Consider the following 27,022-nt stretch of genomic DNA (forward strand, 5'->3'; position numbering starts at 1 on the left):
GAATATTGAAAGAATATTGCGTCATTAGCCGCCTTCGTTATTTCCGGTGCAAATTTTTCGTTATATCCGGAAATCTACTTTTTGATGGCAAAGTATACGTTTGATACCACTTCGAGTGCCCTACGTCGATTAGCAGGGCCGTAATGAACGTTTGAAATTTCAAGAAGTCACGGTTTGGGGAACCAAAGGTCGTCGGTGCGAATCCCTGTGATATGCTACGCTTTGAATCGACTAGTAATGCTATGCTCCCTAACACGCTTAATCTTAACGCGCTTAATCGCTAATTAGGTGGTTCACAACCTGTGCACCAGGGGTACCACCCATTGCTCTCACTTGAATGATTGACCTTGTGTTTTATGCTAATACGACATTGGGTAATGCGAGTATTAGAGCTAACGCTCAAAAAATTATATCTTGACCTTGTGAGGAAACGGGCTTTGCAAAAGCTATCTTCCTGATTGAGAGCACAAAACTGCGTGCGTGTGAGAATGACATGCAAAATTGTAGCGATAGAGATATTAGTACTTTTCTTTGTTATACGACAACAGAAAAAAATGTAAAAAAAAAAGTTTGTGAGTGAGGGGCGGGGGGGGGGGGGGTAGCTTATAAATGCATAGCGAATGTGCGGGTTTAAACACGATAAATGCGTCAGTGTGTTTGAAAGCGTTGTAATTAACTTTTATCTTTTTTTTACGAAACAAATAATTGTAGCCGGCATTTATGTTGCTGCGGCCTCACATGTAACGGAAGGGAGATGGGGCGAGGGAGACAGACAGCGGACATGAGTCATCAGCTCTGACTGAGAGGTAAAAATAAGGGAACGAGGTAAGGAATGCGGCAAATATAAATGGCAGGTACGAAAGAGTTTCTCGTACACAACGCATCACAATCACATTGGTGTAATTGCCTCAGGTACGGTACAAACGTGAACTGATTGGTGCATATTGAACGGCATTGCTGCTTCATGGTATTTAGGGGCGAGCTTATTTCGTCTTCTTATGGCAAATTTGCACCGCCTCCACCCTCCTCTCCCACTTAAAAAAAAAGCTTCACGACTACTTTGAAGATATTTCGAGTTTGCAAGTTTAGTATGATTCAGTTTCAAGTCGATGCAGGTTCCGTTCAGTAATCTCAAAGCTGGAATGTTAGCGCACGCACGCACGCGTACATTAGCAAAGTACGAATAAACCCCGCGATACGAATACAGCGACACGAATATAATATCGCTTAAAACATTTTTTTTTCGTATGTCGTGTTCTTTTACAGGTGATACCGGCGGGGACGGGGCCTTGTTTGTCTTCCGGTATCGTCCCGTCCCGGCACTAAATTGCTCCTCTTGCTTTACGAGGTGCTCCAAAAAAAGTTCGCTCCGCTCCTTGTTGCTATCGTCTGACTGGAAAGGACGGAAGGAATTCAACGAGGAAGGCTGACATGTCAAGAGATGACCGATGTTTGTTCGCAAGCGCAATCGCGCCTTGCGCAGGCACGCAGCCAGTCACTCTGGACGAGTGACACCTCTCCTAATTCTCTTTTCACAAAGACGTCAAAGCGCGCCGCCTTTTTCGACACTGCACTGCATGACGCACCTTTCGACGCTTCTGCCTAGAGCAGAGAAGATGACAAGTACGAAACTCCCGCACAGTCTCCGTACAGAACTGTCTACAATTTGTCCCAGCTAAAATGGATCCAGATTAAGAAGAAAACGACGTTCTTTCGAATTAAAATTTGCATTCAGCAGCCGCTTTCGCTTATCTCAGAACCAACTGCAAAAAATTCAGGGGGCACTCTGGCTCTCTAAAGTGCTGTAAGGCGAAAGCCTTTCCTGGCGCACTGTTTGGCAATGACTGCCAGTCTGTTTGTGCTGTACTATAGTGCTTTATTTGACTACACATTCCAACCACACACTTTGACTGCCGACTTTGACTGCTTCTTTAGCACGACTCTCTCTCTGCTTCGATGAGTTCGGTTTTATCCATGGCTCTGTTCGCAGTAATGAGGTATGTAATGTGGTCACCCATGGACGCCTTACGCCCCCTGTCGGAGCGGACAACTATTTTATTAGTTGTCGTGTGCTCCAAAAGGGGGCGTCAGGCATCCATGGGTGACCTCATTACTTCGAATCCGCGCACTCTGACGTCATAACCATTTCGACCAACCGAAAAGTGTGACACCTCTGCTGACAACCTTCTATCGACAACGATGAGGCATTAAAGGCTTTCGCCTTAGTACAAAGCTCTGTCGTGAGCAGCACAGAAAGCGAAAATCTGGCAGCGCGTTTCCAAGTTGCAGATGAGAACGCTGTAATCGCGGCGCATTCGGGCGCACGGAGTGCGCTGCCACTTGATATTTTGTTTAAAATTTCGTGGGCTTTAATTTTTCCTCACAAAAATGGATATTGAATTTCTGATATCATTATGATGGTGAATCATCACAAATTAATCACAACGGCCACAAATGTGTTTTCGCATCAGCCCGACATCATATATATTCTTAATGAGTCTGTGCATTAATTTTCTGTACCTGAATGACACCATAAGTTCTTGATGAATTTTCTCATTAACTTTTAAGGACCGGACTGACAACATAAATTCTTGATGTCTTTTTGCATGAACTTACCTGATGAAAAAAAAGGAAGTTTTTGTGATGCGCGAAGACATCAGAGCAGTATTTTTGTCAAACACCGCCCGAGAAACAACTGGTTCGAGCTGCGTCATTGACACTTCAGTTTTGCTTTATGAGGCTGAGCGGATATTTCTTTCACACCTACTCTGATCAGATTGGTGATGGTTTTCTTGGAGCCTTTTACGCGTGCGCCTCAGCAGGGAGGGCTATATACGTCGACTGCTTTCACCTGATTAACCAGTTGTAGTAAGCGCCCTTGTTCTCCTCTTTCTTGCGTGTGTCTACGTTGCGCTGAAAAACCCGATAATATGTCTGAAAACCAACTAGCTCAGCAGTTAACTCGCTTAAAGATGCCCAGACATGGCAGACATACCAGCCGCGATGCCCCATAGCGAACATTCTGGAGCGGCTAAGAAATTATCCTGAATGAAACACCAAGCTCATGCCATGACGCCAGGACGGCTGTCATGCGCTTAACCAGAGGAGGCTCTCATGTGCGGAGAAGCTGGGTTGGTGGAGTTAGAGTTAGCCAATTAGTCATCAGCAAGTTAAGCCGCTTTCGAGCGGGAATTTGGTATAGAGGCGTATCGAGAGTAATTTTATTGCGTGGACGTTCCTGAATGCGGGAGTGTTATCAAGGTATCCCCATATGTCAGCAACAGTGGCAGCAATTCCACGACTTGAACTCGTTACTGTCTCCTTTTCTGGAGTCCGAAGCGCCTACGGTACAAGCTGTCTGCCCTGCATATACCCGCATAACATTCTACAAGGTCGATCCTTAGTTCTGTGCAGCAAGTGCACAGCGGAGGCTTCTCTATACGTTTCCAGTGCGTACCTTCGCACGTAGGTGTCTCGGACAACGAGGTGGTGGACAACCTCGCCTACGGAGCCTTGTTTGCTGAGCCGTCAAGAAAAGCCCCTCAAGATGCAAACGGATTTTTCAAAGAGTGCTCAGCCATTTTAGATACATGCGGTGCCCTCCCAGTCAGTCGTGTGTGACCAAGGGATTAAAGAGACTTCGAGCCACCCTGCTGCACCACATTCGGACAGGTTCTGCTCGTACCCCAGCGTGGAGGCATAAGACTGGGCTGGTATCATCACCGCCGAATACATTGTGTGGTGTGCTTGTGCATCTAGAACATTACCTTATGTGCTGCCTGGATTACAACAAGGAGAGGTGTGCCCTACTCGCTTCCCTCAAGAGCCCCACATGGTTCACTTCACGTCATTGTTCATCCGCGTACAGTCCGTTTTTGTAGGAAAGAGGTCTTCTGTCTTCTCAATTTCCGTCGAGACTCTGATCTGGACTCGAAATAGTGACAGCAGCAGCTGACGGCTATTAGGGGTGTTTTTGTGCGTGGTGGCGTAGCCCTGTTAGGTCGCAGATCTGGACCCAAACTCTTGCATTTAATTAATATTTAAGTGTCGCTATGCTGGAGCAATTGCCGTCAGAATAAACGAAAGGCTAACCCCACTAGTAACTTACAACAACGTTATCTCAACTTAGCTGAACTATGCCACCATCCTACCGCTTTAGACATGACGTATAGTGCGTGGATTTTGTGTTGTAGCAGCAGGTGCGGTGCGTTTCCTAACGTTCAGTGTTGTTGTGAACGACCTCTTCAGTTATGCTGCGACCTCCATGGAATGGTATGCACTTCGAGGTCACAAGCCTGAACTCGTTTAGGCCCGGGGTTTAACGTCCCAAAGCAACTCAGGATATGAGGGACGCCGTAGTTAAGGGCTCCGGAAATTTCGACCACTTGGGGTTCTTTAACGTGTACTGATATCGCACAGTACACGGGCCTCTAGCATTTCGCCTCTATCGAAATGCGACCGGCGCGGCCGGGATCGAACCCGCTTCCTTCGGGTCAGCAGACGAGCACCGTAACCACTCAGCCCCCGCGGCGGCTTAAACTCGTAAGGGATTATTCCTTCAGCCTTCATGAATGGGAACGAACTGTATAGCAGTTTCGTGCGGCAATATTCTCAAGATGGTAGCTGTGGCAGTACAGCAATGAATATTTCTTTTTTTGTAAACTGCACCCAGTTATCGCTCAAGAGCGCCTTACAGTTGAGGTAAATACGACGCCCGCAGAATTTATGCCTGCATATGGCGTCATTTCAGTCACTTTCGCTTGAGCAAAAATGAACTGGTGCAGTGGAGAGCTCTTTGCCACTTGAATTTTGATTAAGTGTTTCCTCTGATTACGCTCACATTAGCCCATGAGGTGTGTTCATTATCGGTTCACGGCTTGGCTGTCGTTTCGACGGCTACTTTACGAATTTGGCCAGTCCGAAGCCTGCTGACAGAAAAGCACCCTCACGTATACGACTAGATAACAAGGATAGAGAGTTGAAGGACCCGTTAGGATTTATGTATGCAAAAGAAGCTAGCAGTCTTTGAAACCAAAGGAAGCATCTGGGAATGTTACTTTTTCTTATGACAGGGCTATTTATAATAAAATTGCATAGTTGTTTTAGATAGCCGCTAGTTACACAGGCTGAAGAATAAGCCAATGCAACCGAACCCACGGCATTGATCGTGCGTTCGTGGGGCCACTGGTGGGTTCTGTTTAATGTGAAGTTATATCCTGTATCTCCTATTATAACCCATTTATGGCCGCTCCTAGCTCATCATCATCAGCCTGACTACGCCCACTGCAGGGCAAATGCCTCTCTCATGTCTCTCCTATTAACCCTGTCCTTCGCCAGTTGCAGCCACCGTATCCCCGCAAACTTCTTAATCTCATCCGCCCACCTAACTTTCTGCCGCCCCGTGCTACGTTTTCCTTCTCTTGTAATCCACTCCTAGCTAGCACCAGCATAAAAGCAAATGTAGCGTACCCCATTGCTTTCCTTGCTTTTAGTGACTGTTGGCGTCTTTAGCATGCGTACGTAAGCGAGCAGGTTTTTGAAACACACTGTTTCTGAAAAAAAAAAAAAAAATGTCTGAAATTTCTGAAATACGTAAAATCGAACGGAAGTGAGCGGCGCGCGCGTAGGAACGAGTTCTTCGGTACCTATACAGCGCACAGGTGTTGGGGAGATTCCGGTTTCAGTCAGCGCATATGCCTCTGGCTGCCTTGTGGCCTCATTTATCTATTTACCCACAGCACCATGTACAGCTGATGCCGGAGGCCCGGTACGTGGGACACCGAATATACTCGCATTATCGCTTAAAAGGCTGTTTGGTGCAGTAAGTTGCCGAATTCAGCCTTAGTACTGAAACATTTCACTTTTTTTTAATGAACTATACCAAAGGCAGCTTATTAAAACGAATCCTCATCCTCGCCGCCATATAGACGGAACTCGTGAGAGTATTTAGCGTGAGCAGTCACAGCCATGCATGATTGCCACAACACGTGGAAGACTCAGGCGATGCGCTTTTAGTACTTGCGGGCGCTAGACTGACGCCCCTGATCCCTATAGTCATTTTTTTTACACAGACTTGTAGCAGAACACTTCAGAGTGGTGCACCTGCAAGAAGATTGAGCATAGAGCATACGCGGTGCCTACAATTCAAAGGGTATGTGTCTGTGTCTGATTCGTAAACAGAGCAAATGCCGGTGAGTAATAATTGCGCGTCGTGGCAATCGTCGTCGCGCTTTTTTTTAATTTTTATTAGTGTACAACACCTCAGAGCCTCACTCACGACCTTCCTGCATTGAATTTCAACTGGCAAACTCTGGAGAAACCAAGAACACCATGGCAACAGAAACGAAACAACATTGATTGGCCTCTCGGTTCACCTTTGTTCGCGTTTTGCAGCTCTGTAAAGGCGTAAACCTTTTCTGTTAAGCCGGGCGCCGCGGCGCCGAGGATTTACCGATGGGGGGTGACAGAAGAGATCAAATCGCAGACATATTCTTTCATTAAACCTAGTCGCCTCTTCCTTCCTGCTCTCTTTGCAAATCTAGAACATTGTTCTTTTCCCCCGTTCTCCATATATATCACCCTGTCCACTCCCTTCGATCTATAGACGACAGCATTGCAGTCGTCGGCGTTTCTGGAAGACCAGCTCGTCTTAGTCAACCAGGAACAAGTTCTACTGAGCGCTTGCTCTGTGATCCCGAATAAAATGATTCCCTATTTTTCTCTCACTTCCTGCCATCGCTATCGCTTCAGTCTACCAGGCCATGGCATGAAAAACGCTGCGAAGCGTTTAGTAAGTTTAAAATAACCGGCCACAAAAGACAAGGGACAAAAGAAGGAGTGTTCACACCACAACGACTGGTCCAGTCGTTGTGGCGTGAACACTCCTTCTTTTGTTTATTTATTTATTTATTTTAATGCCCTCAGGGCCCGAGGACGTTACAGAGGGGGGTGGGGGTTACAATGCAGAAAAAAAAAAACACATACAAAAGTACAACGAGCAGATTTGTTAACGATCACAATGGTGCAATTACAAAACAAGGTCAATAAGTGCTGATTTGAAGGATGGCGGATCCACAATTGAGACAATGGAGGGGGGAAGGCGGTTCCATTCTGTGCAAGTTTTGGGTAAAAATGAGTTGAAAAGAACATTGGTGCGGCAACAGGGAATGACCGGAAGTCTTTTGTGACTGCTTATTTTCAGTTTACAATGTACCAACTGGCTTCAACCCTGAAGCGTTCAGGTATAGGCGGCGTCATTGACTACTCACTGACCATTGATGAAGTACACCGGATTGGCCCCCGCCGAGCTCCGTTGGGCCATGGTCGGGCCTGGTGAGTGACAATCCGAATCCATGCAACAAAGTGGCACACTACTGATCCAACCGGGGCTTAGACGCCGTCCTGATCGTCGCGGCCGTCCGCCGAATCACGCCGGTTGTACCGACGGCGCGTGCTCACACGATGGGGCCAAGGCCGGGGCAGCAGCCGGCAGTCCTGTCACGGGCAACGGCGCAGAGAGCAGCAGCGCTGCAGTAGTACACGCTGAGTCGCAGTCGTCCAGCGGCGGCATCCCAGCCGCATGATCGGTGTTCCCGCTCGCAGACCCACTGGCGCGCTCGCTCGGATGCACGCAGCCGTCGCAATCCCCGCCGGCGCAGACACGATCGCGGTAAATAAGATGTCCTCGCGGTGCCCGGGAAACAGCTGCTGCTGCGGGGCTCGGTTTGCCGCGAGTGAAACAGCAGCAGCAGCTATACGGCGGGGATGCGACGGGCGGTCGTGTCGAGCCGGCACATGTAGCTTAGAGTCCGACGGGTTCAATTATACAGGGTACGTGTTTCATCTAAGACTTTACACAGCTTTTAAATATAGGCTTTCTCAGTTAGAAGAGCGCTAAAGCGTGCCAGAATGCATGCGCTTTCGAGAAGCTTGCAAGCAGCCTCTCTGCACGTAACTCGTGTTATTTATTGGTGTTCCTGTTGTCATTGTGTCGTCTTTACCGAAACCGCCGGGCCCGGTCCCTCGAGCCGCTTGTCCGCTTTGACGGTCCGGATTATTGTATTCTCCACAAAGTGGCAATAAACATTTATTATTATTACTATTATAATTTTCGTAACTGTTGGTTCTCTTACATAACCTTTCCGTATGTCGATGCTTACTCTTGCACCCTCGTCCGCTGTCTCTGCTGGGCCTAGTCCCTCAAGCCATTGGTGGCTTTGACAGGCTCGCTTCTGGAACTTTGTATAATTTTTGTGCAATAAAGCATTATTAGTGTAATTATAATTATTATAATTATTAACCACAATGATAGAGGTGACAATAATAATAATTATTATTAATTAACTATAACATTCTATTATTATTATACTTTATTATACTACATCCACATTATATTGCGCGCGCACACACACACACACACACGCACGCACATTCTTTGATGGAAATAGCTTAACCTGTGTAATAACTCAAGCAAATACATGGCTTAGAGGTCTGTCGTCCTGGCTCTGTTGCAATCAGCTGACCTTGAATATTGCGAAAACAAACTACATGTTATTCCGTCCAAAAAACATAGCAGCTGATGCCTTTGTCAATTTCGTTTTTCAAGCGAGACCGCTGAAACGAGTGAGAGCAGACAAGTTTCTGGGAGTTTATTTTGAAGAATATCTGAACTAGACTTACACGTCGCGCTTAACTATGACATTTTAATATGGGGCATTACAACCAGAACCAATCCTGAAAGACTACACGTGGTGCAAAAGAAAGCTATAAGAATAATTGCAAAAAAAAAACACGATATGAACACACCAAACCAATTTTTCAGAAATATAAGGTATTGGCACTTTTCAACATGTTTCGGTAAAGCCTCGCTGAGTAGGTGCACCATACAGCGACAAATCTGTCGGTTCAATATTCCTTGCATCCTATAGATATCAGAATTGTACTTATATTTTACATGAAGGCAATTATGTTAAAACAAACTTCGGAGAACGTACGCAACACAGCTAGCTAGCCATCAATTTCCCGAACTACTCAATGCTTACTCCCAGCTAATCGACGCCTTATCCGAATCTAATTCACCGTCTGGGTTCAAGAAACGGACGAAACATTTTCTTAGTATATATAAAGTATATATAGTATATATATGGGAAGAGTATATATAGGAAGTGCTACAGTTTCGCTGTGTGCAGTGTGTTCCTGGTCCTGTAACCATGCTTAAAATCACGTCAACCACAGTTTCCGGGAAAATCGTGATCTATAAAAAAACTGTAAATCATAGGTCATTGTACTCTCTAAGTGCAGATCACTTGTATGTATTCGTATTTTCTGGTCGTCTTGTTTTTCTTAGTGCGTGTACGAAATCATTTGCTAGTGAACCCAATCAGGACAAATCAGCCTTTTTTGCTTCTTTATTTTGTCCCATCAGTGCAGAGTATTTCTGATCGTCGCACGGTTGTCTGAAGCGTTGTGCAGGTTCTGAGGCCTCGTCAGGCATTTGAATACGCCTTTTACCTCGACTATCCAGGCAGGATGAACAAAATAAATGTATATATATGCATGTACACCCTTAGCTGATTCTGTCGAAAATGAATGAATGAATGAATGAATGAATGAATGAATGAATGAATGAATGAATGAATGAATGAATGAATGAATGAATTTGTAGCAAGGCTTCAATGGCGTCTAAAATCGGGAGGTCGCATCGTTCCTGTTGGTATGCCATCACCTGAAAAAAAAAACATTGCTCGGCATCCAGATACACAGGTTTCATAACATGCATCACATGACAGTGAGCTTTGAATCTGCGCTGGCACATAGAGAGGGCAATGCTAAAGGATAAATAAAGAACTGAAGCTTCCTGCTGCGGCAGGATGCAGCCGACGTTTCCCGCATGAAGGTCGAGCTTCGTGTTATCAACCTCGCCTTCCGTTTGTTTGTTTCCTCGGCTGTATAAATATGACGCACTTAGCGGCTATATAACATAACGTATCACCGGTCCTGCATTGCCTTTTCACTTTGAACAGCGAAAGCAATGACTTTCTTTTGAAGGTGACCTGGCGGCTTTGTAAAGCTTCTGACAGTGTACTCGCTGAAGCAATAAAGTCAAGAACAATATCGCCCTAAACCGCAGTACTGTTTGCAACTTATTTCTTACCGCGACTGTGGCGTGCGGCTCATATTTGCTAATATCTGATTGCGTTTTTGTGTGTGTATGAGAATAGTGGATATCGTCACGCACAGTGCTATTAGGTCTTTAAGCCGGACACTTGAGCGCTATACCAGGGCTCTGCTTTTTGCAGGCGAGAATCGCTCTTAAAGCACTCCGACACCGAACCCAAGGTGAGTATAGCGGGTCAGGACCACAGTTCATAGCTTTTCTTTCATTTTATTCAAACACTTGCCATATGAACATGTTGAATGTACTTATGTACTACAAACATTCGTGTTCAGGGCGCAAGACCGAAACACGAAACCTACTCACTTGAGTAGCATACGCTGCCCCTTAATGGGAGTGCGCTTTAGAGGACAGCTTACTCCCTTTTTGCTCCCATAGGCTTATTACGGCGAAAGTCTTTACTGCCTCATCGTTGTCGACAGAAGGTTGTCAGCAGAGGTGGCACGCTTTTCGGTTGGTCGAAATGGTTATGACGCCAGATTCGAAGTAATGAGGTCCCCCACGGATGCTTGATGCCCCCTTTTGGAGCAGACGACAACTAATAAAATAGTTGTCGTCTGCTCCGACAGGGGGCGTAAGGCGTCCTTAGGTGACCACATTACATAAATCATTACTGCGAACAGAGCCATGGATACAACCGAACTCATCGAAGCAGAGAGTGAGTCGTACTAAAGAAGCAGTCAAAGTGTGTAGTTGTAATGTGTAGTCAAAGTGTGTAATCAAATAAAGCACTAGTACAGCAGCACATACGGTCTCGCAGTCAATGCCAAACAGTGCACCAGGAAAAGGTTTCACCTGGCAGCACTTAGAGAGCCAAAATGATCCCTGAATTTTTTCTTGTTTAGGGAGCAAGACCGAAAATACTTTCCGTCCTGTGCCCAACTTTTTGCTCAACGTGATCATGCGCCATGTTACAGGAAGACGTCTGCAGCAAGGTGGTGCCCGATCCGGCTCCCTAGCCTGCAAGACAGCGGCGGCGGCAGCAGTGTAGGCTGGGGACATGTCCCTCAGCAGCGGGCCTCCTGCTCCTCCCCTTGCCGGATGGCTGCACCGTCTCAAGGCATCGCCGCCAGGGCCATGGCCCAGAGACCGCGCTCTTGCTGCTCGGCGTCCCGCAGGCCCCGCTCGGCGGACAGGTCTCGGCCGGAGGCTGGGGACCCTCTTCCGGCGGCCGCGGCGATCGAGGACCACCGGCTGCCGGCGTTGCCGCCCCAGGCACGGCCGCTCTCCTCTGCCGCTGGTCACGGTCACCAGGGTGAAGGACGCAGGCAGAGGTCGAGGTTTGTTCGCTTTTCTAGAAGAAGTAGAAGTGTGAACCCATCACCCGGGCCAATCCCCCTCCGTGGGTGCGTGCTATCTCTTCAGAGGCAACAACAACTGCAAAACGTTGCTCCTAGACGTTTCTACTGCCACTAAAGCGGTGGGTCTGAACTCGTCGCCAGCTTAAGACGTGATATCGATGGTCTTCCAGACCTGAGTCCTTTTTAGATTCCGAGGGCTAAGCTACAAGAGCGCTACAGCTGGGACATAGACGTACCACTTCTTGCTTTGGTCGATTTCGCCTTCTCGCCCATGAACCAGGCTGTTATCATTTAGAAATTTATTCTAGCAGAGAGAGAGAGAGAAAGAGAAACTTTATTGTCCACCGATATAGGAGGCACCCCTACCTTCCAAACTCAGGTACGCAGACCCGGGAGGGAGTAGGGGGCTCCGCGCCTAGAGGCCTGTGTGGCGAACCGCTTGGTTCTTCGAGGCCTCAGTCGCCAGGCGGATGGCTTCAAGTTATTCTGGCAGGACGGTGGTCTAAAGTGATAAATCATCGCATTCAATGCGACAATCTGCTGCTGTGACTCATGGCGATCAGTGCATATGAGGGTTTCAGAACCCTCCGTCCTGCTCCCTCGGGAAGGAGAAGGAAAGGCGGGGAGGTTAACCGGGACAAGAAACCAATTTGCTACCCTGCACTACGGCAAATGGATAAAAGCATGAAGAGTGCGCTGGGAAGAACTCCTCCCAAATAGCAGCGAACCATAGCCAGACATTCTCAATAAGCTCATTTTGCTCATTTTTCAATGGGCAGTTGTTTGTGAACGCATTTTTTTTTTCATGTATCGTACGATTTCACTATGACAATCAATATATATATGCGTAGATGTCCCCTCGGCACGCTTTCATTTTTTTTTTGCTATGTGAGCGATGCGTAAACTTAAAAAGAAAGATTTTGCTAAGCATCGGAAGACTGGAGCATTACATTCAGTACTTCCGTAACAGTACTTTATCAAATTCCAGGGTTGCCTGACAATTAAAATGTATGTCCAAGAATCCTAGACTTGTCCGAGTCTCGTAAAACCAGGCGTCACCTTCCTTCCTTCCTTCTTTCTTTCTTTCTTTCTTTCTTTCTTTCTTTCTTTCTTTCTTTCTTTCTTTCTTTCTTTCTTTCTTTCTTTCTTTCTTTCTTTCTTTCTTTCTTTCTTTCTTTCTTTCTTTCTTTCTTTCTTTCTTTCTTTCTTTCTTTCTTTCTTTCTTTCTTTCTTTCTTTCTTTCTTTCTTTCTTTCTAATTCTAGAGGCCCGTGTACTGTGCGTTGTCAGTGCGCGTTAAAGAACCCCTGGTGGTCGAAATTTCCGGAGCCCTTCACTATGGCGTCCCTCATAGCCTGAGTCGATTTAGGACGTTAAGCCCACATAAACCAAAGTTTTCTTTCTTTCTTCTTTTTTTCTTCCTTTCTTTATTTATTTATCGCTTTTTTCCTTTTACTCTCTCTTTCTATCCTTCTTCCTTCCTTTCTTTCGTTTGTAATGGCAGCTCTATCGATAAACAGCAGTCGGCAGGGAGCCCGTGAAAGGCAGTAACAGCTGCTTTTGGCGCACACGGCCTTATTTTTCACTGCCGCCGTGCTGTCCCTGCCTGAATGTGCAACGCGTCGTTCGCGCACGAGTGCTGTTTGGCCCAGGAATAACAAGGCGGTCCACCGGCCACCGCTCGCACGCTCTCCAGTCCGGCGGTCAACGGCTGACTGATTTACGACAGCTAACGCTGGCTGGACATGGCGCCTGTGCAGCTGTGAATGGCGTTTCCTCTTGACGTAGGCGTTGTACTCGATGCTGTGTGATATAAACACAACAGCAAGGTGGCTTTCCTGCCAGACGTCGTAGAAGAAAAAAGGCAGTTTGTGTCAATCACTGCCTGAAAGGAATGGAGATTAAATTTGTAGGCTGCAGAACGCTTTCCGTATGTTTCCTTCGAGCGCAGGTAAATTACAAAAGGTACGCGATGCAGAAAAACATACTTTATTTCGATTAAATTATACACTACTGCCCGAAACTACTGCATAGACGCTATGTCATGTTAATTAGCGCAAATTAGCTTTGAATGTTTGTTTTAATTTGTTGTTTGTTTTTGTATAGGAGGGCAGGCCTTAGTCAGGTGTTGTTTAACGCCTTTTGCCTGCTCGTCCTTGGTTTACGTATGCATTGTAAACCAAAAATAAACCAAAAAAAAAAATAGTTGTCGTTGAGTAGCCCTGGTATATTGTCTTCCAAGGTTAATCACACCGTAAGCTGTGATTAGAGCGAAAAAAAAGGCCACCCTTAAATCTGATGTCTCGAATTGCTGAATTCGAGTGCCTTCCATCATTTGAAAGAAATTTTGTTGGCTTTTTGTCTTTCTTTCTTTTTGCAGTTTCTTTAATGACTCGTTTAACTCATCGTTGAAATGAAAAACATCCATGGGCATATCTGCTGCAAGTAGCGACAACTTGCATCACAAACTAGCCCCAGTAAGAATCGGGCACGACGTGCTTTCAGCTCCTATCCTTGGCTATCTAGTTGAATATCGTCCCTAAACTAGAATGAAGTTAGTGACAAAAGCAACGCCCAAACTGGTTTCGAAATTTACATCCCAAGTGCATTCATCTACGGTATAAAACTTTTCGCACCGAGCTGTATTCAACACTCTGGTGCGGAGCGATCAGCGGGTGTGACAACGCCCTCGCCGCATTTGTACGAGTAATGTTTGTAAGTAGAATGGACCGTCCAACTAGCTAGACACTAGATGGGCGCACTAGCATTTGCTAGAGCCACATGGACTGCGTCCATGCTCTTGAGATGCTAGACACTTGGTTTGTAAGCACTGAATGATGACTATCGTTTAGTGACAACGTGAGACATAGGTGGCGACACCTGTCCCACTGGGGCAAAGGACTAGCGCAGAGAGACATCATCATCATCATCATGATCATCCATTACCACTCATGTCCAACGCTAATACTTCTTGTAACGTATGTTCGTTCGAGAATCGCGAAGCGTTTTCAAAATGCGGAACGCTACGCTGGTCTAAGGACGGAGCTGAGAAGCGCTCGTCTGGTCGGCAACTGTAGCGTTTAACCGAAAGCTCAACGCCACAGTTTTAAATAGATATCGTTTTAAATAGTTTTAAATAAATATCGGGACGTGGCTTCAATGAGGCTTTTTGTCAGCTAAAATGAACGCATTACTAAGAAAACTTTGGTTACGGTAGGGTTAATGAAAGTGCATGAAAAAACAGTTCTGTAACGATGAAAAAATTCCTATTTGAACGAACGCTTCAGTTTAATACTACGATAGACGAAAAACGCTAGCTAATCAGTTTTACGAGGTTCGCCGTAAAGCTGCACACTTTTTTAGCATTCATACTCTACTTTCCTCATTCAACGTAACACAATACTCTTCGCCCACTTTTTGTACACGCATATACTGTTGGGCTTCCCCTGAGTCTCTCTTTTCCTGTGACTCGCACGTCCTTCCTTTGCGCAGTGTGTAAAGCAAACCGGATTTTACCCGTTTTTACCTTTCCTCATCGCTGTTGACTCTCTGCGTCTCGTGCAATGGGCTGCCAGAGGATTATAGCCCAGCGGAATACTCTAATACCCTTGCCACACGGGAGCGCTCAACCTTAGTTAAGCTATAGGTAACCACTGTAACCACGGTCTTCGCTAATCGTGGTTACCTTAACGAAAACCGTGGCTACATTAACCGAGGTTCTCGCTAAGCGTGTGGACTGCTGTCCACATGGCAGAATTGGGTTAATTCTGCCTGGTAAACAGCAGTAACCACGCTTAGCGAAAATCATAGTTACCTTAATGAAAACCGAGGTTACACTAACTGAGGTTAAGCGCGCACGCTCGACAAGGGTGTAAGTCAATGATCTTTAGCTTCACGTGGTTATAACTTTTCTTGCCGCTCCAGAAAACTCTGGAAGCGAAATGCAATGCTCGTTGACGATATACTTGAGCGGCTAATTTGTTTCGTTTTTGAGATTACGCTGCACAATTTGCAGAGCTTTCCCCTTCCTTATTTTACTTCCAGGAGCATCGAATTGCAGGAGCTGACTCTTGTTCCCCTTCCTCGAGATGAAGCGCAGAGGACTAATTCCTCCAACCAAGAGACCAAAGGTAAGTGATTGTTAGCGTATCGATGGCACATGCACATCAGTGCTTCATATGAGTGTGACATATACCGTTGCCGACACATACGGTATCGATACACGCATCACACCGTCGCGTGGAGCGTGCGTGGTCTTAGGACAACGCCTACCTTTATTCATTTAGATCGCTCGCTTCGCAATGGGACCGATTCGGACGCATTGGCTCGGTTACTCGTCACGATGCGGCGCCACTTACACGAAGAGGTAACTGGCATAGCGCGATCTGCTGGAATTACTGCCAAATTTTGTAAGGGGGTAAAGGTCTCGTCAAGCAGCTGAAACGCAGCTTTTAAGAGCGTTCGCTCTTACTCATCACGTTTCGGGATTTCGTGGGGTCTGCTACCACCTTGAGATCACAGCGCCATCTGTGGCAGAAACTACTCATCACGTTTCGAGATTTCGTGGGGTCTGCTACCACCCTGAGATCCCAGCGCCATCTGTGGCAGAAACTAGAAAACAGCACATCTCGCATGGTGACTTGTAGCGCCATCTAAAAAGCATTGTAGAAACGTTGCAACATGTACAAGTGAAATGTTCGTGAGTGTGTTTATCATATGGGGAAATAAACGTACAAATTCATATTTCCATTGGTGTACTTCCCTTTAATCTCATTCATATCAATTCTAGTAAACCAAACAGCTAACGCTCGTTACTTCAACGTCTTCCAGATGGTGGCGGTATTTTTTCTCTGATCCTTCACGTCCTTATGAGTAAATGCAGTAAATGAAATGAGTGCTCCTCTTTAAGGAACCGTCTCACGAACAAACGAGAATAAAGATTTGTATGCATGTTTCGTTGTAAGCAGGGTCACTAAGCGAAATTTCTCTTTTAATTGTCTGCAGCAAAAAAAAGAAAAATGAACAGCCACTGCGAAGTTTTTGTTTTGCTTCTTAAAGGGCCTGTGACCACCCCCTGGAAGCAAACACTCTCTACCTCTCTTTGAGCGAGCCTCCTCTCCTTCCATTCCCTCCTCGAAATTTTTCTCTCCCGCTCCTCGTCGAGTGGGCTCGGCAAGGCAAAATCACCCCTTCCTTCTCCGATGTAAGCCGGAGGCGTAGTGTATGTGGAGTGCGTCACATACTACGTCATGGCCCCGCCTTCAATAGAATTCTTTTCTTGGTTTTTGCTACTGGGTCTGTTCGAGGGGGGGGCGTTGCGGGTTTCCTAACACCCTCTCTGTTTTGCTCTTTGGGTCTCCTCGCGGTGTTTCGCCGCGTTTTTTTTTTTATCTGTCCTTCCTCTCCCCAGTTGCTGTTTTTTTTCTGTTTGAAGCTTTTTTTTTCACCTTCGCCACTCCATTCCCTGCCCTTCCTGTTTGGGGGTGCAACAAAACTGCTCGACCCCTGTTACCGGCCTGTATTCGTCCCTCGCTAGACTTGTTAGCGAGCGCATCCTTTCATACATCTGTTTGTCATTCCCAGTTAGCGAGCCACCTTTTCATTTTATGCGAAGCATACTAAAATAGCCCAACCCAGCTCCTCGTGCGCGGCTGTGTCGTTACCATTGACCTTTCGTGACCTCCATGTCATACCACGTGATGCGTGACGTCACAGCAGATGAAAAACGAGGGAACCAACTCCCTCAGCTTTACTATTTTTTACTTTTTATGGCTAGGGTTCAAGGCTGTCGCCGCACGCTCCCTCCGCAGTTTTTTTTTTTGTTTCCTCATGCGGGTTTGTAGGCATGAGCCAGAACAGAAGGCGCTGCGGAAAGCGCTGTGCAGACGACGCGACGCCAAGGCTACGCCCAACCTCCTCCCGTCAGTCAGAACGATGCACCAATGGAGTGCCTTTAGCGAAAGTAACCCCCCATGACGTCAACGGGGTTCAGAGTAGTGGGGCGGGGCCGTTTTTGTTGAAGGAAAGAACGAGCGGGCTTTGATTTGAATTTTCGCAGCTTTTCGGGGCGCGCATGGCTCTAGTATTTTGCAGAGGTTATCCCTCATCTATGCAGTGGGCTTGTTTTTCAAAAATGTCCGGACCCTGGTCAGTGGCCCTTTAAGACACAAACTTCCGGCGTGAGCCACTTCACTGCGCACTGTTCCGTGCCTGACGCCGATGTTCAGTCTGGTTCCGGCGCCGATCGGCTTCCCGCTCTGCAAACCGCATTGCAAGGCAACGACGGCTTGAAGCTGTTGGGCGCGGCGGCGGGCGAGAGCTTCTTTGGTCATAGCGTTAGCGGAAGTACAGTTGGCGCGGGCTCCTCGGTGGTTTTATAAACATGACAGCGACATTTCGCAACCTTCTCCTCTTAGCGCTAACTTATGCCATGCGATGGTTATACCATCGCGCTTGCTGTGTCGTCGGCTTACACTGAAGCTCGGCTCAGGGAGAGCTCCGTAAAAGGCTCTCGCCGCGGAAACGAAGCTTTCCCGTTTCTGCAAGCGGGAGTCGAACCAATGCCGAAGAAAGACGAACAGCTTCTTTTCCTGATATCAGACCAACGAGCCTTCACTGCAAGGTAAATGGTTGTATAGACAGCTCTACTTGAAAGTGCCAAATTCGGCTCGTGTCGAACAGATGGCGCCACTTTGAGCTCCAACGCGAAATCACCGCTCGTGTACCGTAAAGGCTCCAAAAATACAGGTGGTGCCCTATAAGCCCTGTCTATTAGTGTAACCCACCGCACTGTTGTTGAAAATGATCGTTGGTCAAATTGAGTATGAAGCCCGTGGTTGGAGCCCCCACCGCACTGACACAAAGCACATGGGCTTTGACCTTGATCGCCCTTGTCGACGTCATCGTTGTCCTTCATGCCCCCGATCTGCACTTCCAAATGCTCGGCAGCCGTAGTCTTGCAGCCGAACGAGAGAGAGAGAGAGAGAGAGAGAGAGAGAGAAAACTTTATTTCAACAGGAATTCGGGGCACGTCCCAGGGTCCCCGCACGACCCCACTGCACTCAAGTGTTTATGTTCCTAAGGTCCATAACACTGGCAGCCCGGCTGGTGGCGATGGTCTGCACGGCCGAGTCTTCCGAGCGCAGCAGGGTCTCCCAGTCCTCCCAGGTCTTGAGGTCATCTTGGTCCCGCGGGGGAGGGTCTGCCGGGCAGAGGGAAATGATGTAGAGGGAAGAGGCGAAGGGTTCTGGGCATAGGGCGCATGCCGGAGTGGGGAAGGAGAGATGATAGTGGGCTAGGTTAAGGGGTGACGTAGTCAGATAATTTTAGAGCGATATGAAGCGCCTTGTAGATGGGAATCCGACGCAGATTTTACCCCCCCCCCCCCCCCAAAAAAAAAAAGTAAAGAAAAGTGTGTGGGGGGGGGGGTTCGACTATGTCTGCTATAGTAGCTGTATGTGTTGAGATGGCAGCAGATGCAGCCGAACACGTCAGTAAGGCGGATGAAGAGTGACCGAATACTGCAAGGCGTCAAGGAGTAAGGGACGCTGAGGGCACTGCTCAACGCGATAGAGAGGAGCGACTAAACGTGGTGCGACGCCAAGTAGCGAGGGACCTTGAGCGCGCTGTCAATTTGGAAGAAAGGTAGCGCTCGTCAAGCCACGAAATAAGCCGGTGAAGCCAAGCACGCTGGCCAGCTCGAAGAAGCGGACGATGAAGGCGACACTACAAACCACCAAGAGCCACCAAAAGGAAAGTTCGAATGTGCTCTCCGCTATTCAAACTTTCATTTTAGACACGGAACGGCTGCCATCCTGGGATCTTTCTCATTTTCAAAATTCATCTGTAACCAAAGCTTCCAAACATGACACGTTTAGCCCCGTTCCCACTTTCAGTCAACGGTTTTACCCTGTTTGATTTGTTTATTTAAATCAACAAACCAGCATTCCTTTTTAGTTACAAACTATAATTATTGTTTTATTAACTTTTTATTTTTTATTTTATTTTTTAACGTTTTGAGCACGCACCTGTCAGTCACCGCCTGTGTCTTGCCCAATCAGTTGGGCTGGGCTCCCCCGCTTGCCTGGCGCATATTGGAATATAGCTGCCGATGCGAAGATCCAACTCCACGCAACCTGATTTGGGCCCCCGGTCACCAGGGCCTCCAGGGAAACGAACAGGCCGATCAGGCCGATCAGGCCGCCCGCGCACTCTCTCCCCGGGCTATCTCCCTGTCCTTGGACGCCTACTCCCAATCAGACAATCTGGCCCTTACATTCAAGCACATCACCGATTACTACAAGGAGGAGCACCGGCGCTACCCGGCCCCTTGTAAGGGACTGGATCGCGCTGACGAGCGCCTCCTCATCAAAATTCTTACTAACACTGTACTGTGCCCGGCGGTACTTAAACATTTCAACGCATCCTTTGATGGCGCGTGCCAGTTCTGTGGGCAGGTGGCTGACACCTTCCACATGGTTTGGGCGTGTCAATCAAACCCATCTATCCCCCCCAACCCCAACCCCACCAGAGAGGACTGGGAGGCGGCCCTGCTCGGCTGTCAGGACCTAAAGACCCAAAAGGTCTTAGTTCACCGGACGCGGACGGCGTTGCTTGCCAATGGGGCCCCGGAATAGGGGCTCCACCTAGTATTGTTAGGGGAAAGGGCCAATAGGGCCTACCCCAATCACCTCTCTGTAAATATTTATTGCACTATAAATGTTTTTCGCCACCACCACCCAGAGAGGGTATGCGTCATTTACAACCTGAGGATAGCAACAACTATAGGGCCGACACCTATACAAAAGTGGAGATAGTACCATCTATGAGTTGTCCGATAGAATGTACTATGCCGGTCTTTTAATTTATTTCATGCCTACATCTGTTGTCGACGTCGAAATAGACTGCACATTTCTAAAATTTCTAAATTGCACTTCGGACGCTTGTTTCTTCAGTACGTTTTCTTGTTCTGCACTGTGTGTTTCTTTTCCTTCCACGCAGTCACTCCTAGGTGTATAATAGTATAAAGTGGAAACAGCCAGCTTGGATCGTGCAATGAGTACCACTGTGCGACTGCCTAAAACGTGTGTAGAAGTGACTTCCACTTGCAGTACGAGAAATCTGTAACGCAAAGAGCCCCACCTATAGCCAGACACCGCACGACGACTGCCATTTTAATGAAGCGCCTTCGAAGTAGGCTATACAACGTGAACGTCCTGCGCACGCATTTTTCGGCATAATTGCTACCTCCTATCAAAAAACGCGCCCGGCAGTGGCAGCATGCTCATATCGGTAGAGACAAAGAAGAAGGAGAAGTAGGCGTCAGTGACAGTCATCGTAAGTCCCCCGTAGTGGGTATGTGCCATTTTATTTGAGGCCAACTAACCAATTCAATAACAAATGCGGCGACTGTTGGCGGCACTGCTTATCGCGGCACTGTCGACGGCGGGGGGTGCCCAGGAACCCCGCGAGTGGTACCACCACAACATGAGCCTCGTACCCGACTACCGTCTAGTGGCGAGGCAACCTCTCAACGCTGTGGACAAGCCGCTGCTCTTCGCTTGCTCGGCGGCCGCCCAGGATGCCGTGCTCTTTCACTGGCATGTCGATCACCCGGACGGAGTCAGCGTGTCCTACGGCCCGCGCGCCCGCTCGCTGAGCGTCCATATCGACGGCCGGGATCTGTACGTCCGCGACTCCCTGCTCAGCCTCCGGTCCCCGAGTCCGCATGACGGCACCGTACACTGCACCGTACTCGGCCCCGGCGGTCGAGAAGCACGGGCACGCATGAGCGCCAACTACTCCACGGTGACGTCGTTGAGCGCCGAGTCATGCGACGTCTTCTGCCTCCAGGAGCGCACGCGCTGCGTCCCGGACAATGCCGAGGGTTTGGAGTGCCGCTGCGTCGAGTCGTTCCCACGCCGCGACCCCTTCCACGGCGTGTGCTTCGCTCCTGCCAAGCTTGGCCAGTTGTGCTTGTTCGACCACGAGTGCGAACCGAAGGGTTCCTGGTGCCAGGGCGGAGTGTGCTCCTGCCGTCCCTCGTACGCGCCGTCTGGGCCGTTGTGCGAGCCGATGGCGCGCCTGGGTGATCTCTGCCCTCCGGCCCGGTGCGCTGGGCCCTGCGCCGAATGCAGGGACGGACGCTGCGTCTGCGGCAAGAGCTGCGACGACGTGGATGGCGTGTGCATAGCGTCGGCGGCGACAACGGCCAGGATCGTCGGTCACCGACCTGCGCCCGTCTTCGGCCCAATGAACCTGAGCGGGTCCACGGTACTCATGCTGGTTGTCTTCTGCGTCCTCCTCGGACTCATCACGATGTACCATACGCTCATGGACTTCCGCTACCGCCGGAGGCCCTGAGGGCGGCCCACTATACCCGCGTGCTAACACGGGCGCGGTCTTAGGCCTTTGAGGGACTCGGGCTGAAGACCGCCTTTGTTTGTTTCTAGCTGCGGAATACTATAGAAGTGAGCGGAAGTGCTGCTCGCATTGCAGCGAGTTTGTGCTTTGATATCGTGGCTCTCTGCAAATTTTCGGTGAAAACGACCCAGCAGAAGACATAAATCAGTGCACTGTCTTACATTACTGCGAACTACAGCTGCGCATGTAGCACACACGCGTATTTGTTTCGCACTCTGAAAAAAAAAAAGCATGGTGAGTGCACAGGTGCGATATTATAGAGATGCCGCTGAACATTTTTCACCCGTATGTCAAAAACAATGCTTTTCTTTCTATAAAAAAAAATAAACTAATGTGACAATCACCCGAAGCTGAGCCGGGCGTTGTTTTTTTTATAATGAAGTGCCCCATGTCGGCTATAAGCTTGCATCCGCCGCGGTGGCTCAGTGGTTATGGTGCTCGGCTGCTGACCCGAAAGACGCGGGTTCGATCCCGGCCGCGGTGGTTGAATTTCTATGGAGACGAAATTCTAGAGGCCCGCTTACTGTGCGATGTCAGTGCACGTTAAAGAATCCCAGGTGGTCGAAATTTCCGGAGCCCTCCACTACGGCGTCTCTCATAGCCTGAGTCGCTTTGGGACGTTAAATTCCATAAACCAAACTAACAGCTATAAGCTTGCTGACAACGTTCGAGATTGCTTGTGTTCTGCATACGACGCAGTCATTTACGCATGACGACAAACAGCATCGCCGCCCATCGTTCATCTCTGGTCGCTGTTGAGGTCGTCTGCCATGGATTTGATGTTTGCCGAACATCTCCTGCTGAGCAGCGAATCGGAAGAGGTAACAGGAGCCAGAGTTTTTCTTGGTAGTGAGCATTCGATGAAGTTTGGGAAGTTTTGCTCTCTGCCGACACGAGGAAGTGGTGGCGGTATCTGCGAGAGGGAGCCGCTGATCGCTACTAATTCGTCTCCAGGCTTCAACGGCTCCTTGTGCGCACAGTCATGTTCTTCTCATAAGGCCTTGAGGAAGGCAGCGTTAATGACATTGCCACTGACTTTGGAGAGGTGTGGAACAAAGCGAGATGTTCCTGCACGTTTATGTTTTGGCTGCCCAGCGCCTCGGAGAACGCGCTAATGAATTGTGAACACTTTAAATGCTCGTGCTGGTCGCCTTGAGAAAACAGTGTTGAGCTTCGAAAGCTTGAATTCTCACTTGATGAAAAAAAAAATGCAGCGGTTCAACTCTGCCGAACCACGTTTCACGTAGCGAATGCTACATAAGCATGATTAAACATGGTTTAGCTTTGGTACATCTTTTATTGTTCCTTAATTTCCCCTCACTACTTTGCAGCCGCTTATTCGTCTTCATCGATTGGCTTGATGGAGACAAAGACCGATCGATGGTCAGGTCCATGCCAAAGACTAAGATCTTGACGCCATTACCACAGCCTGACGAAGGGAGCATGGATGGCTGCACACGTAGAAGGACTCTTAAGCGCGCTGTCCTTCTCCAATAGCGTCTAAGTTAAGCGCACAGCTCTGGCTATACACACCCCATACCTGACGTCACAACTATGAATTGAATCACGTGACACAAGGTGATTACCACGTGGCTTTCTTACTGCCTCTGCCGACAGCTTGCAGGGTCAAAATTCAAGGTCAAATTTTAAGATCAAAGGTCAAGGTCAAAGGTTAAAGAAAAAAGTTGAAGGTCCACTAAGTAGACCACACACGGTTAGGTGTATGTGCGTAGCAACCCTAGCCATGACTTATATCAAGGCTGTTTCAAGGTAATTCGGAGGCTCACGGCGAAATGCGTCCCAGCTATAGTAGTGTAGCTTTCGCTACAAAAAAGCTGTCTGCGTGTCCACTGCTCGCTCTTCTCACCTTTTCACCGTGACTGTCCAGCTTTCGAGCAACGCACAGAAGTTGAATGGTGTGTTCCTTCTCTCCACCTCAAGCAGAGTCAGCATGTGGCAGGTGCCCGACAGTTCGCCTAGCAGATAGCATAATTAGACGTAATCAGGTAGTTGGTGAGTAGGCCAAGATTAAAGTACCCTGCACCTACAGTGCATATTGGAGCGCCAGAAGGAGGTCGTGAGTGGCTTGCCCAGGATATTCTGCAGTCTTTTTTTTTTTTCAATTCTTTTTCTTAGTCCCATCATAGTATTAGGTTATTTGTCTGCAACGGTACGTACTGGCATGCTACTGTCTCAGGGCGCGGCTCACGTTTTACTACCCTTATAATCTTGGGTGGCGCTCCGCATCCCGCACTTAGGGCTCCCTATTGAAACTTCTTTGCGATCTAACGTCAAAACACAGAGTAATCTCCACCGCACCCATACCGGAGCTTAAAGTTGTAAATTGCGGAGTTTAACTGCCCGAAGCGACGAACTAGTTTATAGGGACGCCGTACATGGAGGGCTCCTGTTAGATTTAGACCACATAGGGAACTTTAACGTGCGCTGACATCACACATTACATGGGTATTATTGTATTTGGCCTACATTAAAATACGGCCGGCGTGGCCGAGATCGAGTCCGCGACCTTGAGATCAGCAGCAGAACACCATAGAAATCGAGCCACAAGGGTGGTTCGAGCTTAAATCAAGATAGTTAAGTAACATTTATGGCCGGCACGGTAGCGTTAAGAAAATCGCTCTTTATGCGACATTTCTAATTATGCGAAAAATGCATAAAGGAGCAAGATGGAATTCGTTTTCCTCATTGCAGGTTCGAGCCATACATCGGAAAATTTCAGCGAGCTGTCTGCAATTTCCAACAACGAGGTAAGCTGTGGAAGTACGGCCAAGCTTTGCAAGACTGTCGGCAATGATCTGTTGGGGTTATAATGGGGGAATGAAAGGTCGACGTAGCGGCCTCGATTTACCATATCGAGAAAATAAAAGAATAAGGGTCGCAGATAACGTTCACTTCGCGAGGCCTAGGTGCATCGCTTACGAGAATCTCTCCAGAATACTTCAAAGTGGTACTGCGCTTCCAAAATGTGCCTCACCTTCTACGACGTTGCCGAAACATTTAGAAGAATCAAATCAGCTAGCGTTTGTAGCCTGCAAGCAGGCTTTTTCTCAGTCCTGACGACTCTTGCAAGAAAGCTGAACTGCGAAAGAAACAGTGAGTGCATAGCTCGGAGCGTTCAGACTCCTATTGTTATAAACTCTATTCCCTCGTGCTGGATAGCTTTTTTGGTCGCTGCTTTGCTGTTTTTGCCGTCGCCTCGTAGCCTCGTCGTTCCAAGCAAAAACAGCCACGGCACTGCGCGCGGCCTCGATGCTATGTGGCGAAGCTAGCTCAGAATAGTAAATGGATGAGATCGAATAACAGTGACCTAGGGGGAAAGGGAGGGGGGGGGGGGGGGTCAATCAGAGTTTTGAGCACGTAACAAGGGTGAGGACTGCCACTGCGAATGCTAATAGTCTGAGGAATACTAACGAAAGTGCAAGGTAGTACTCGGTTTCCAGACTGATTTCTTTTCTGACCACGGTGGCATGCTAACGCAGTTTGTGCTTTCGCACTGTTCTAGGTCTTCAGTGCCTTGTCATTTGCCATTGTACAGAAAGCGGATCAGCTTTTAAGCAGCCTTGGCGATAACTCAAAGCAGTTTTGTAACGCGCAAAAATTAGCGGGAACTGCAGAGAATTACGTACTGTGAAAACAAGGAAACTCAGCATCGCATGAAACCCATTGTTTCTTCACTTTTTTCACAACTTCATCAAGAGTTTTGATTGTCTTTTTTACGCGATAAAATTTGCTTGCAACAAGTATCACACATGCCGCTTTCCTCAGCCTCCGAGCTCCACTTGTGTTATCTTTGCCGGAGTGCGCGGCCTGTCAATTCCTAACGCCACTGGAAGCAAGCAGGGAACTATTCTATAGACAAGTACTCATTGTGCTAACTTTTGAGATTACATTTGCTAGTTGCGCTCAAGTGTTTGTGTCTCGTTGATGTTCGTTTCGGCGTCTTGGGTCATTTATGCTTAGTGTCGGGCAAGGTCTTCAGAATCTCCGAATTCCTGTCACCTTCGGCGTGCAGAACGGCACCACCGCCAACTTTCCAGCAAAGAACGGCGGCAGCGTTGCGACGGCAAGCCTTTTCCAGAAGGTTGAAAGGCTGGAGCGTGAGCTGGAGTCGACGTCCGAGCTGCTCCGCCAGGCCAACCGGGAGTTGGCTCGCCGAGAGGCCTCGCTGGCGCAGCTGGGACGCCACAACGACAAGCTACGGGGCCGAGTGGCGCGTCTGGAGTCGGACGTGGCCGTCTACAGGACGGCCTCTTCGGCCGCCACGTCCTCGTCTTCGGGTGAGGAGGACACCGTCGTCGTCGCTGCCGGGTCGCTGCACCCAAAACCTCCCCGCTGCTGCTCCGCCCGCGACAGGGAACTCCTGCGCACCCTGGCAGGCATCTACGCCAAAATAAGGAAGATAGACTCTAGCATGAGCAACACTGGGGACCAGTTAGTCGGAAAGGGTCAGCACGCTGACCTGACCCACACTCTTCCGGACGCCCGCGTTCTGGAGCAAGTGTTCGCTAACTTCTGGCAGGAGTACACGAGCATGAGCGGAGAGCTGGACAGCTGCAAGCAGGTCATCGCCAACCAGGAGCTCAGGATGCGGTACCTCGAGGTGCAGGCCGAAGCGGCCAACAGGATTAAGGCCGCCGACCTTCTTCTCAAAGATGGCGCGCTGAAGAGGGAAGATGCAGTGAGCGCCTGCGGCGCTGGGGGGCAGCGGAGTGTTCAGTCGTCCTGCGTGTACGACGGTGATGGTAAAGACTGTGATAGAATGGTGATTAACGGTGGTGACGCGTGCAGTGCGCCCTCTGGCTGCTGCGCCGCGGTGGCCAACGTGGAGCGGCGCGTAGCCGAGGAGAGTCACTTGCTGGCTCGCCTCAGCCGGCTTCAGCTGGACAACAACAAGTTGCAGGTCCTTAACAGGGAGGCCCTCACCAGGGAGGCGGCCGTGAGGAAGGAGCTGCAGAGAGTCCAGAACAAGGTATGGGATAGTCGCTAAAGGCTCAATTCTCGCGTCTTCTCATTTTATAATGAGCCGCCGCGGTGGCTCAGTGGTTATGGTGCTCGGCTGCTGACCCAAAAGACGCGGGTTCGATCCCGGCCGCGGCGGCTAGAAT

At 48.6% G+C, this 27,022-nt stretch overlaps 2 protein-coding genes across 2 annotated transcripts in view; one reads left to right on the forward strand and one right to left on the reverse strand.

Moving 5' to 3' along the window:
- The window catches only part of LOC149363918 (ATP-dependent translocase ABCB1-like), a 125,846-nt gene extending 118,237 nt beyond the window's left edge, over nucleotides 1–7,609 (reverse strand). The window contains exon 1 of the mRNA XM_089573902.1: nucleotides 7,273–7,609. Coding sequence (XP_089430028.1) covers nucleotides 7,273–7,354 — 82 coding nt within the window. The 5' untranslated portion in view covers nucleotides 7,355–7,609. The remainder of the gene's footprint in view (nucleotides 1–7,272) is intronic.
- The window catches only part of LOC149363920 (uncharacterized), a 120,987-nt gene that overhangs the window by 40,336 nt on the left and 53,629 nt on the right, over nucleotides 1–27,022 (forward strand). The window contains exons 2-5 of the mRNA XM_089573900.1: nucleotides 11,092–11,454; nucleotides 15,519–15,604; nucleotides 24,609–24,664; nucleotides 25,930–26,886. Of these exons, the coding sequence (XP_089430026.1) occupies nucleotides 11,092–11,454; nucleotides 15,519–15,604; nucleotides 24,609–24,664; nucleotides 25,930–26,886 (1,462 nt within the window). The remainder of the gene's footprint in view (nucleotides 1–11,091; nucleotides 11,455–15,518; nucleotides 15,605–24,608; nucleotides 24,665–25,929; nucleotides 26,887–27,022) is intronic.

The sequence above is a fragment of the Amblyomma mixtum genome, chromosome 2, assembly GCF_055824585.1.
Source record: "Amblyomma mixtum isolate Tamu chromosome 2, ASM5582458v1, whole genome shotgun sequence".
In the NCBI taxonomy this organism is placed as follows: Eukaryota; Metazoa; Arthropoda; class Arachnida; order Ixodida; family Ixodidae; genus Amblyomma; species Amblyomma mixtum.